The sequence below is a fragment of the Neolamprologus multifasciatus genome, chromosome 5 (assembly GCF_963576455.1).
Source record: "Neolamprologus multifasciatus chromosome 5, fNeoMul1.2, whole genome shotgun sequence".
Classification (NCBI taxonomy): domain Eukaryota; kingdom Metazoa; phylum Chordata; class Actinopteri; order Cichliformes; family Cichlidae; genus Neolamprologus; species Neolamprologus multifasciatus.
The window spans coordinates 8,777,899-8,789,806 of record NC_140443.1 but is presented as its reverse complement, the minus strand read 5'-3'; the positions used below and the strand labels follow the sequence as shown (position 1 = coordinate 8,789,806).

The following is an 11,908-nucleotide window of genomic DNA, read 5'->3' as shown; positions in this document are numbered from 1 at the left end:
GTCCGTTTGTCAATTAGTCATTTGATCCCAACCCATCAGAGGATGCTTTACTGAAGACAAAGCTGAATGCACAGAGACCCACAAACAAGCAGTAACTGAATGTTACTTAAATAAAGGCCTGGCAGAGCATCTCAAGGGAGGAAACAGCATTTCATAATGTCTTTGGGCTGTAGAGATAAGAAATTCATTAACTGTATTTAAAAATGCAGCATTTAAAAATCCTTAGAATTAACCCTTTCATGTATGAATTATGACAACCTCAATCAGGATTTTTTTTCTTAAGTATTCCTATTCATCTTCAGGAATGAAAAGATGAATACAAAAAAATCCTGAAAAAAATCCTGAAAAAAAAAAGAAAAAAAATCCTGATTGAGGTTGTCATAATTCATGCATGACAGGGTTGAATAACAATTAAAACAAAACAATTAAACAAAACAATAAAAAATTACAATGAAACACGTCAAACATTTATAGTAACATTAAATGACCAGTGGGTGGCAGGGTATGGAGTGACACATCAGTGTTCAATGTAGTGGTTTATGAGCAAGTATACCATCAACACTGACAAGAAAACAGCCTTTGAATAGCTGTCCACTGTAGTGACCACTATGCATGAAAGGGTAATAATTGCCAATAATTTGTTTAAACCTCTTGAATAAAGATTGAAGAATGAAGAGTTTAGAAATACAAAAATATAAAAATTTAGTCATTGTCCGAACACTTAATAGCAGTAACATCATCAATAGATGCCCATGCCATAAGATTTACATTGTGAACTGTTTATCTCCTTCGCTGTATTCTCTGAATTTAATTTGGTATTAATTAGTTAATTTTATTTAGTTTTCCCCTCTGCATTAAAGTCTAACTTGTCTTACAAATGAAGAAACATTCTAATAATGACGACTGAAAATTGTGAAAAAGCCAGCACTTCAGGTCAGATTCATCTTACAAGCAAACATGATCAAAATAATACTTATTTTACGGCAGAATGGTGAGCGTGCAAGAAAAAGAGTCCACATGCTTGTATGTGAAAGAATTTAATAGCTGCTAAGCTTACAAGGCAAAGAAGTGGCCCGGAACAAAACCCTGAATCAAATGGCTCCAGGGGTGCTGTTTTGAGGTCGCTGATGTTGACCTCCGTTTTGAAGAGGGCCAAACAAAGTGTGACATATCTTTAAAGCTTCTCTGTGGCCCCGTAGCTGCACTGCAAACAGAGCACAGTGCAAAGATTAAAGCTCTTTGTTACCATGGAGATCAGGACTGAGGCCGACACTTGACAGGTGAATGGAAAGAGAGGAGAGGAGGGGTTAATTGACAATAGGGGGTGGGGTCAAATCTCACCCTTTACGCTCATTGGTCCGCTTTGCATCACGTTGCCTGTATGGAATGCAAACGAAAGAGTCGCTTCGGTCTACCCTCCCTGGGCCAGGTCTCCTTTGCCGCTGTTTCTTCTGCTGTTGCTGGAGTGCTCCGAGTCTGTTGGGCGCAGCGAGCCACCGTCCAGTGTAGAATATCAGGAGAAACACTGAGCGAGAGCAGTCAGAAGGAGAAGCGACGAAACAAGGTTTTCGGCAACGGTAAGGTCACGTATATTTGGCTTCTTGGCGCAGGATGTCACGGTTCGTACAAGGGTCACATACCTGTTTATATGTGTTTATATGTGCTTCGGAACGCGTGAGGTTAGTCGATAGCACAAGCAGACGTCTACACGGGCCCCAAAACAGCAGCAAGCGTTTTTCTAGCTGACTTGCTAACGTCGACGTTAGTTTAAGTGCTAAGTTTACTGTTCAAAACCTCATATAGGAACAAAATTGTGTTATTATTATGAATAACAACAATTCAGATGTAGCTAACGTTAGCTAGTTTTGTAATGGAATTCATTGCCAGCAGGAAAGGAGTAAAAATGCTTATGAATGAGACAGCGCATGAGCGAAACGTTTAAATGCAATGTTTTGGCCAATAATAAAGCCTCCCTTTTTGTTTTTAATTGACAACAGTGTCTGTAGGGTGTAGCTTTGCTAATTTTGAAATGCTAGGCAAAGTTGGCCAAGTGGATACCAACAGGGAGCTGTGGCCCCTAAGGTCATGACATTTGGCATAAAGAAGGAGGTAGTTATGTTGACAAGTGAAGGTCAACACAGCCGATGGCCCGGGCCCTTTAAAAAGCTGCATGGAACAGTCTGTCCATTTAAGGAAAATTAGCAGTGCTTTAGGAGCAGAAATCTGTGAGGCAGAAAAACAGACTGCAATTACACTTAAAATTGGCTGAAACAAATGGAGTGTAAAATGACTAAGTATATGGCACAATAGTAGCAATGTATTATAATGATGCATCGTAGACTTATTTCAGCACTGGAACTGTATTCACCCTAAGCATATATGCATAAAAGGTTTAATCAACATCTCACCTATTTAACATATTTTCTTAATTTGTGTAATAGAATCCATTTATTTAAAAAAAAAAAATTCAAATATATTTGGATCTCAATATGAGTTCAGTGACCTTCACATATAATTAAAGCAAAACACAAAAATCTGCATAGGTTGAGGAAATTGGGTGTGTGTGTGTCGGGGGATGGGGGGGGGTGGGGGGTGGAACAGTACTTATGCACAGACTAACTGGTGTGTTTAGTCATAAAACCTCAGATACAAAGGAGACCTGCACAGTAGCCACAGATAGAAAAAAAAAGGAATGTAGCCATTTTTATGTCACCCACTGTTAATTAGTGCTAAGTAATAAGGTAATAAAATGTAACTTCACTCACCCAAACTAAAGCACAACCTCTTGGATGGTCTCTACTACACTACAAGCCATGATAATGAGGTCCACTTTAATGACTAAAGTAGTGGAGCTTGGTCTTTGACTTTCATGGGCTCCAGATGTGTGTGTTTGAACACCTGTCAGTTATTTTGGCCTTCCTCCTGAGTTGTAAGAAATCCACCTCTCTTAAAGTTAAACTGAGGCTAAAACCATCCACGCTGTAAATGTGGTTTTAGTGCTATAAATTTGGCCATTTTAACATGGAAGTTTCTGGGAATTTTGGAGCCAGCCTCAAGTGGCATCTAGAGGAACTAGAGTTTTGTTTTTTCCTTTTTCTTGTTGGCTTCGTTTTTCGGCTTGACGGTAGTCACACGAATTGATGGAGAGCCTGTCACTATTGTGGCTAAAAGACCCTCTTCATCATGATCCGGACACCAGCTGCAGCCATTAATGGTTGTTTCACAGAGTTACCTAGATTACCTTTACAGTTTCTTCCAGATAGCTCTTGAACAAATGTTGGATTTCTTTTAAAGCCACAGTTATAATTTAAATTAAAATCAGATTAAGCAGAACAACTACAGGTCCAGGCTTGGTTTGGTTTCTATGTTTTATTAAAATCTTATTAATTTTCAAAGTTCAGCTTATTAATTTACAGAGGGTGTTGTGCTTTACTTGCCTTGTTATGGCCTTGGTTTGAAGGTTATTTTGTACCTGATTTGCATCTGTTTCCTGGAGCCAGTGAGTTGAGACGGCCACTTCAAAAGGTGCTGCAAGATGGTGCCGAATATCACTGTAAAAAACTGTGAGGTGTCAAAATCTATAAGCAGTATATAATTATGATGAGAATAATACTAAACTGTTAAACCTATATCCACGCCTATATTTAACTTGCAGTGAATCTTTTTTAGATTAGGGATGTTTACTGATTCATAGCTGGGGGGGCAAGCATTTACATCACTTCAGCTCATACAAACAACTGACTAGTTGTGTGCAGCAGAAAAATAACACAGCAGGCTTAGGGAAGAAACTTGTAGATTTTCTTCACTGACACTGGGGTTAACTGAAGAAGAATTATGCATTATCCACTTAAAAGCATGTCAAGCTGTTGTAATAGAGTAGAGGCTCCTTTAAAAACCTGAGATTAGTTAGCCAGCTGTGAAAAATCAAGCAGAGATAATTAGTTACCCTTCAATTCCTATAGACAGCACCTGATCTGATGCTGTTATTCAAATTAATTATGGGCTTTTATTAGGTATTTATGAAAAGGTTTATTTGTTTATTTCACAAGAGAGAGAGAAGCCACACTTTGTTCCTATGTTTTGTTTAGAGATGAGCTCATTTACATATTGCATACTGCTTTACATTTACTTGTGACTTGCAACTGCCTCTACCCTTCAGTACACAGCCAGCATATATTGCATGTTATAGCTTTCAAAAGATCCACCTGAGGCAAAATGCCACAACAGATGGCTGACGGACTTCCTGATTGATTGTAGATACTTGCAAGCTGTAGTATAGTTATCAGTACAGGTACAAATAAAGCAGTGATATGTAGTTGTGTTTATCTGCACCAGTAGGCACGGCTACAGTGGTAAGTCTTTCTGTGGGGTCACAGTTTGTTCATTTTTATTATTATTATTTTTAAACTGTTTATTTATTTCAGGGTCACATAGTGGCTATAGCTGACACCATATGAAAATGGACTTCTTCATTAAAGTAGATGACAATTCAGGTGAAATAATGCTATGACACACTGATGACCTTAAACTGCATCCATGGGCCCATACATAGGTGTAAATTATTAGGTTGGCCTTTGGCTACATCCACATCAGTCCAGATAAATTTGAAAATGGCGTTTTCGTCTGAAAACGCTCTGCGTCCACACTATCGTTCTCAGTCGTTTTCACACTGTTGTTCATCCACATTTTAACGGGCGAAAATGCTTACGTTTCAGTACTGCGCATTCGTGAAACGCAAGACGATTTGACTTGCCTCATTTCTGTCTTCTGTTTATTTACTTTCTGGCTCTTTGAAAGGTTGCAGCAAAACGTAGAGGAAAAGCACCGAGTTTTTTAAATGGACTAACAAGGAGGTGGAGTTGTTGCTGCGAGTAACATAAAACTACAAAGTTGCAAAAGCAAGTGAGAATTAAAGAATTTGAAGAAAAGCTCTGTGGAGCATGTACATTTGATATTAATCTTTAATAGGGCTGTCAAAATTTAGCGCAAACAAAACAACTGCTGTATAATGCTCTCCGCTATCTTAGTTGAATTGGTCACATGACTGCACCACATGACTAAAACGTGTCATCGTTTTCGAAAAGGCTCCAGGTTCGCTGTCCACACTGCGACGCAAAAACAGCGTTTTCAAATGTATCCGCTTTGGAGAGCGTTTTCAAAACTCTGCGTTTTCCTTGACCGAAAACGCTGTCTCAGTGTGGATGGAGGGCCAAAACGAAGAGAAAAAGATGCGAACATGTATTAGTCTGGACATGGCCTGTGTGTCTACTTCAGTGTCTTTTAACAATATAAACATTGACTAAAGCTTTCTGTCAGAATGTCAACATGTGTTATGTTTTTCATAATTTTAAACCTGTTGAGTAACACATCTGTTATTTTGGGCACAAGATTTTGCTTCTGAAAGGTAGTAAATTAACACAGTTAAGTTCTCTCGGCTACTTCAAAATGACGAAGTGGCTTCTCTGTTATCCTTTGGATAAGCTCTAATTTTTGTTGTCTCTCTGGTTCCCTGTTAGCATTGATATATATTTAAAGGACTTTAAAGGATTTAAAGGAAGCACTACATTTCTGTTTGCCTCTGCCTCATACCTGACCCAGTTTTCTCTTTCTTTTTTTTTCTGCTGGCATGAAAGACTCCTGAGAGTGATGCCCGAGAGACTGCTTTGATAGAATAGTTGGGATTGAAAAGCGTTGATAATCTCCAAGCTTCACCAGAACTATTTAATGGTGATATTTATAGATCAGAGAAAGAATCTTTCATTTCTCTGTTGGCACCACTTCAGCCTCTCAGTCTATGTGTGCTTTTCTGCCTGCTTTTGCTGTGTTTATTTTGAGAGGCATTAATAGTCTGAGACATTTTTAGCATCTACTGGAGCATTTTGCACCTTACGCTCTTAGCCCTTACTAAATGAGCCAGGGTCCTCTCTGGAGAGTAAAGTCAAAGTGTTTTGTATCTTCGCAGCATGAGCCTACATATGCTGGAACGGCACACACTCTCAGCACACTTAACCTGGAAAGCAGCCAGAGTCTCTTTGTGCTGGTCTACTCAGCTGTGGAAGGCAAGGTCCACAGCTGAATCGGAATCAGATGGCTCAATTACGCTTCCATGGTCGGCCTTTCCTTGGGATCAGAGGGTATCGCTATCTTACACACTTTAGCGAGGGCAGTGGCCTGCTTGCTGTGTTTGGACAAGCCCATCAGCTATCATCAGGCTCAGGGGATTCTCCCAGCATTACCAGAGTTCTCCAAGGAAATGCTTTTTCAGAACAAATGATCTTGTCACTGACTTGAGGTTCATTCCACTGAAAGAACAATGAAATCTGAGACCCTCTGTAATTCAGGTCCTCCTGCGTGGTCAAATAGCATTGAAGAGAAAGTTCTTCAGGACCTAATGTTGAGGACCTCCCACACACGGTGATATGACCCTCAAAGGTTTACCCACAATGCACTCTTTGAAATCTTCTCCAATTGATCATAAGAAAACAAATACGAGATACAAGGAATCACTATTTTTATCTGTTACACTGCATTGTAGACAGTAAATTGGTGCAGTCCTACTATGATATTGATACTATGGTATATCACATGATATTAAACTTTATTTTTTCTACAAAGAGCTTTAATTCTGAACAAAAAATTAATTAGTTTTGGGCTTTAGACTGTGACGTAATTTATTTTTTTTTAAATCCGTAATTCTGATTGCTCAAATACTGGGGAAATTTCAACTCACTCCATTTATGTTGAGCTTTTTTTTGCAATTACTGACTGTCAAAGTTTGGCTTTACTTAATTGAATACACTAAAATTGGGTGGGAGGTACTGATTGGAAGGGAATGACCCATTAAAAGTTTAAATAAATAGGCCCATCCCTCTAAAATGATATTTTAGTTTCTTAGAGGTAGAGCAGGGCGATATGACCAAAAATATTTATCACAATATACATTTGAAAATTTGCGATAACAATATAATTGACACTAGACAAAATACTTTACAACTCCAAAACTTTATTAGTGCAAAAAAAACCAAACATCAATGTATTTTCACTTAAACAAGCAGCTGTTTTTATGTGCATTAAAGTTATATAAAAATTTAACAGTGCAAATGCAAATTCCTTGCTGACAGTTTAACCAAAAGGCATTTCCAGTGGAAATTGGCCGACATATCCTCAACATAACCATGTATAATATCCATAAAACTTAAAAAGAGGTTATAGGTACACAATATGGTAATATTATGTTGAAGCACAGTATGTATCACTCCGCGAGGCGCCTGCCTACGATAGCCGTAATGCTCCGGCAATCCATCAAGCGGTGCGGGTTCGTAGTTTAGCAAAGTTGTACTAAAACATTTGACATATTTTCGAGCGCCGTGTACCACCTAAAATCATTTCGAAGTCAGTAAACACAACCAGAATTCATACATAAGGCTCACACGATTATAAGTGGCACGGTCGATTTTCAGAAAAATCAAAGGATTGATTTTAAGTGTGCCGTATTTTCCAAAAAACACGGTAATAACGACAGCCCGCTAGCATGCTCTACCAAAAATAGTGCTTTGTTGTGTATCTGACGGACGAAAGCTAAACCAGTTCCACACCACTGAAGTTGCAGCATTTTTACAAACCAATTCTGGTTCATCCATTTCATTCAACGATCCGCTTTCGCCCTTGTCATTTTCTGTCGCTGCCATACGCGTATATAAACAAAGTCACTGCGCATGTGCGTTTTACCCATATTCTATCGCAATATTTCATTTTCTTATCGTTGCCCGACATTATACCGGTATTACCGTGAAAGGTATGATATGGCCCAGCCCTACTTAGAGGTAAGGGCTTTGTGCAGAGGTTCTATTGTAAGAGGCAATCTTGTACTTAACAAATGAAGCCATTAGGTGTGAGTAATAAAGACAGTGGGTCCCCATCCCAAGTTTGTCTTTTTGAACTTCATTAGTTACTTTGACTTTAGTCAGAGTTGTTCGGCTAACTAGAGAGAATTAGTTTTGTCAATTTATGAAGTCTAAAGAAAAGCTTTTGAGACCTAACCAGTGTGTCAAAGGTAGCTCTGTTTATCTTTTTACAAGCAAAAAAAAAAATGATAACATTGAAAATAATTATTGGCATTGATAAAAATGAACTGATAAAATCCTATCAATACCTTTTGAATAGTTAAACTAACACCAGTTATTAGTTTATCATTATATTGAATTTATTCCTATGTTTTAGGTTTGTCCGTCTTTATTTCTTTTCACTACCACAATAAATTCTGAGTGCCTTAAATTTTTTGCCACATTTGAAATTTTGCAAAAAATTTCCTGAGAACAAAATGGAATGCCCTACTTCAAATGGTTCATTAAATGTTTGTGAGATAGATGTCAACAAAATAGCCCCGCAAACTCATGTTCATTTTGTCAGTCTGACTCATACCAATTTAATTCAATAATATCTTGCCTGTTTTGCCATCTGGCATCTTTAAATATCTTCATTATCCTCATCCTCAAATAATTTAGTTTACCAACTTTAGGGAAGTTAAATAAAAGCAATTATTTCAATCTTATTTAACCTAGACTTTTACCATCATAGCTCTTGTTAGGGTCTATTAGGCCCCTGGCTGAACCACCTTTTACACCGTCCTTGCATCGTAATCACTTTGTTTTTGATAGCAGTTTTGGAGACTGAGCTTTAGGATGTTGAGTTTTATCATCAAAGAGATGATATCTCACTGAGCCACACTATTGGTCTTTCCTTCCTGTTTTTAACCCCCCAACCCCCCTGCCACAGCTCTGTTAGCCAAGTGTGAGATTTCAGGCTTGCACTTCTGGATGCACTGCCAGCTAATCTATATGCTAATGAGAAGATGATAATCAATGAGGCTCACGCATGGTTGGCCCCAATCAATACTATATTGCACCAGCAAACGACTCAAATAGCCACATTTCATACTGCCAGACAGTTGGGTGGCGTGTTAATGTTGTGGGGTAGAGCATAAGTATGCCATTATCCTTTGGTTTTTATCTTCCCAATTCCATGTAAATGAATTCTGTTGTCATTAAAGAGGAGTTTAAATTCAACTCTAAAGCTATCTCATTTCATTTTTATGAGGGGTTTTGCTGGTTTTCCTCTTTTGTTATTTTGTTTCTAAGCTTGATGTCCATACAGAAATCTTTGGCACCAATTATTCAAAGCCTTCAGTAATAAATCACTCTAGTCTAGTGTGTACTGTTATTTTTTTTAAAAACTGTCAAGACATGTTGGATATGTTGCAAAAGCGAGTGAGAATTAAAGAATTTGAAGAAAAGCTATCTGGAGCATGTACATTTGATATTAATCTTTAATAGGTCTGTCAAAATTGAGCGCAAGCAAAACAACTGCTGTATAATGCCCTTCGCTATCTTAGTTTAATTGGTCACATGACTGCACCACATGACTAAAATGTGTCAACGTTTTCGAAAAGGCTCCAGGTTCGCTGTCCACACTGCGACGCAAAAACAGCATTTTCAAATGTATCCGCTTTGGAGAGCGTTTTCAAAACGCTGCGTTTTTCTTGACCGAAAACGCCGTCTCAGTGTGGATGGAGGGCCAAAACGGAGAGAAAAAGATGCGTTTTCAAATGATAACATGTTAGTCTGGACATGGCCTTAGCTGTTCCTAGGACTGCGCTCTTCTGTACAGAAATCTCAGACGTTGTTCCTCGGATCTGCTGGAGCCACTCGCCTAGCTTGGGAGTCACTGCACCTAGTGCTCTGATTACCACTGGGACCACTGTTTCCTTCACCCTCCACATCTTCTCAAGCTCTTCTCTGAGCCCTTGGTACTAATTCCAGCTTCTTGTGTTTCTTCTTCCTGATGTTGCTGTCATTTAGTATTGCTACATATATCACTACGGTCGTCTTCTTCTGCTTCTCTACCACCACTATGTTCGGTTGGTTAGCCACCACCATTTTCTCCGTCTGTATCTGGAAGCCACACAGGATCTTAGCTCGGCCATTCTCCACCATCCTTGGTGGCGTCTCCCAGCCTTGTTCCTGCTTGTTCCTGTGCTGCCATGATTAGTGCCTCTGTGTTGTCTTTCAGTCCAACTTTCTCCAGCCACTGGTAGGACGTCTGGATGTCAGCCACTTCCTCTATCTACCGTTGGTACATACCGTGCAGGGGTCTATCCTTCCATGATTATTCCTCCTCTTTCTCGGGTTTCTGCTGCCTGAGGTATTCACTGAGCACGTGGTCGGTTGGGGCCATCTTCATTTGCGGATGTTTGTTGTCTCATCCTGGACTGTGATGATATCCAGTGTTGGTGATGATATCTCTCCCCGACTGTCGTCCTGGTTCCCCCTTTGTAGCATGTGTGTTGTTCCTCGTCAATCTCTAGACATGAGAGCAGTCCTTCTTCACAATGTTTGAACACTGAGCTGCTAGTTTTGCCATCAGTGTGGATGTTGGGTATCAAAGATTCCATAGGTCCCCCATCCTATTCATGTAACCCCTTCGTTGTTCAGCCTGTGACTCACTGTTCCTCTCCTTAGCTGAATGCTAAGGAAAATGGGCCTATTGCAACTGCAGGTTATTTGTGGAAATTGTGCTGCAGACTTGAAGTGAAAACTGAAATACTGAAAAAGGAATGAAGCCTTCGGTTTTCCACTGTTCGGGTCTAGACTAAGCAAAAGAGAAGAAAAAGCATTTCAGGGTTATTTTTATGAAATGCCTCATTATCTTGGATTTTCAGCTATTTGGAAATAATTTGGGTGATATGGGGAGGTTAGGGTCTAAGCCTAACCTAAAAAATAATTCAGTATTCAGGAAGCATCAGAGGGGGAGGGGAGAGTAAAATCATTACCATCATCTTCATTAAAGAGGATCCTGTTGTCCAATCAGGATGCGGCTCTGCATGGGGATTCCATAAGCGCCCGTTGGCTGTCGCTAGGATACCACATAATTAGGAGGCAGGCTGTGGCCTGGTTGGTGGACTTGGGTGTTGATGCTGGGACGACGAGCTTGCTGTGTGTTGGGGGTAGACAAGAGGGGCAGGGGGTTTGGAGGCTGCACAGAAACACCCTTGCACGCGCTCATTTATTCACTCAGTCAGCCAGGCAGCCAGCCACTCACTTAGGCAGACAAAGAGGAAAGAGGAGCAACATCCTGCAGGAGGACCGCACGCTCCCCGGGGGATGGGGCATCATACCCCTGCATCGCGTTGGGGGTGTCGGAGGAGGTAGGAACACCAGGGTTAGGGGGCTTTGTCTCAGAAGCAGAGTACCCCTCTTCACACACAGATACACGCACACTCGCCTGTGCACACACACACACACACACACACACAGAAATTTATATATAAAAATACACACAGGCACAGATTTCTCTGTGGATCTTTTAGCTATTAAAGCTATTATCACACATCAATCGATTAGTGGAGCTGACAAATGCATTCTCATAGTATTTTTAATGTGGGTCATCAGAGTTGCATGGGCACTGATGGAGGTTTCTGCACTTCCTTACTGTGATGTAAGCTCTGTAGAGACAGCCAGTCTGTCTGACAGTCTCTTAACAGCTCTCATCGTCCTGCTGGATATGCGAAACGGATCACACGCAAAGCTGACTGTCAGTTCTTGTGGTCTTGTAATGCTAGCATGAGGGGATCAATATGCTCCAACAGCACTTAAATTACATTGTTATGGCATTGACTGGCTCTTTGCACTGTGTTTCATGCTGCTGGTGCTGCTTTGATGTTGTCTTAAAAAAGCTGAATAGCACTTTTCATGGGTGCAAGGGGTCCTCCATGAAACCCAATTCAAAGACAGATTTGTGGATGTAACAATGTAAAAGTGGTACTTGGATGGGGCTGAGCAAGGGGTGATCTACATGGCACTGTTTACTGATTGATGGGTGACTCCTCTCAGAGGGACATGGGTTGCAGGGA

At 40.1% G+C, this 11,908-nt stretch overlaps 1 protein-coding gene across 2 annotated transcripts in view; it reads left to right on the top strand.

The window, feature by feature from the left end:
- The first annotated feature begins 1,449 nt into the window (after positions 1 to 1,449).
- phc2b (polyhomeotic homolog 2b (Drosophila)) overlaps positions 1,450 to 11,908 on the top strand; it is a 39,153-nt gene continuing 28,694 nt past the window's right edge. Inside the window, exon 1 of one of the 2 annotated variants that reach the window (XM_085159131.1) lies at positions 1,450 to 1,577. Coding sequence is in view for 1 of the 2 variants with exons in the window: in XM_085159130.1 (XP_085015256.1) it covers positions 11,160 to 11,203 (44 nt within the window). In the remaining variant the exon portion in view is untranslated. Of the gene's footprint in view, positions 1,578 to 2,172; positions 11,204 to 11,908 lie in introns of those variants that run through there. The other variant, XM_085159130.1, reaches the window with a different exon arrangement.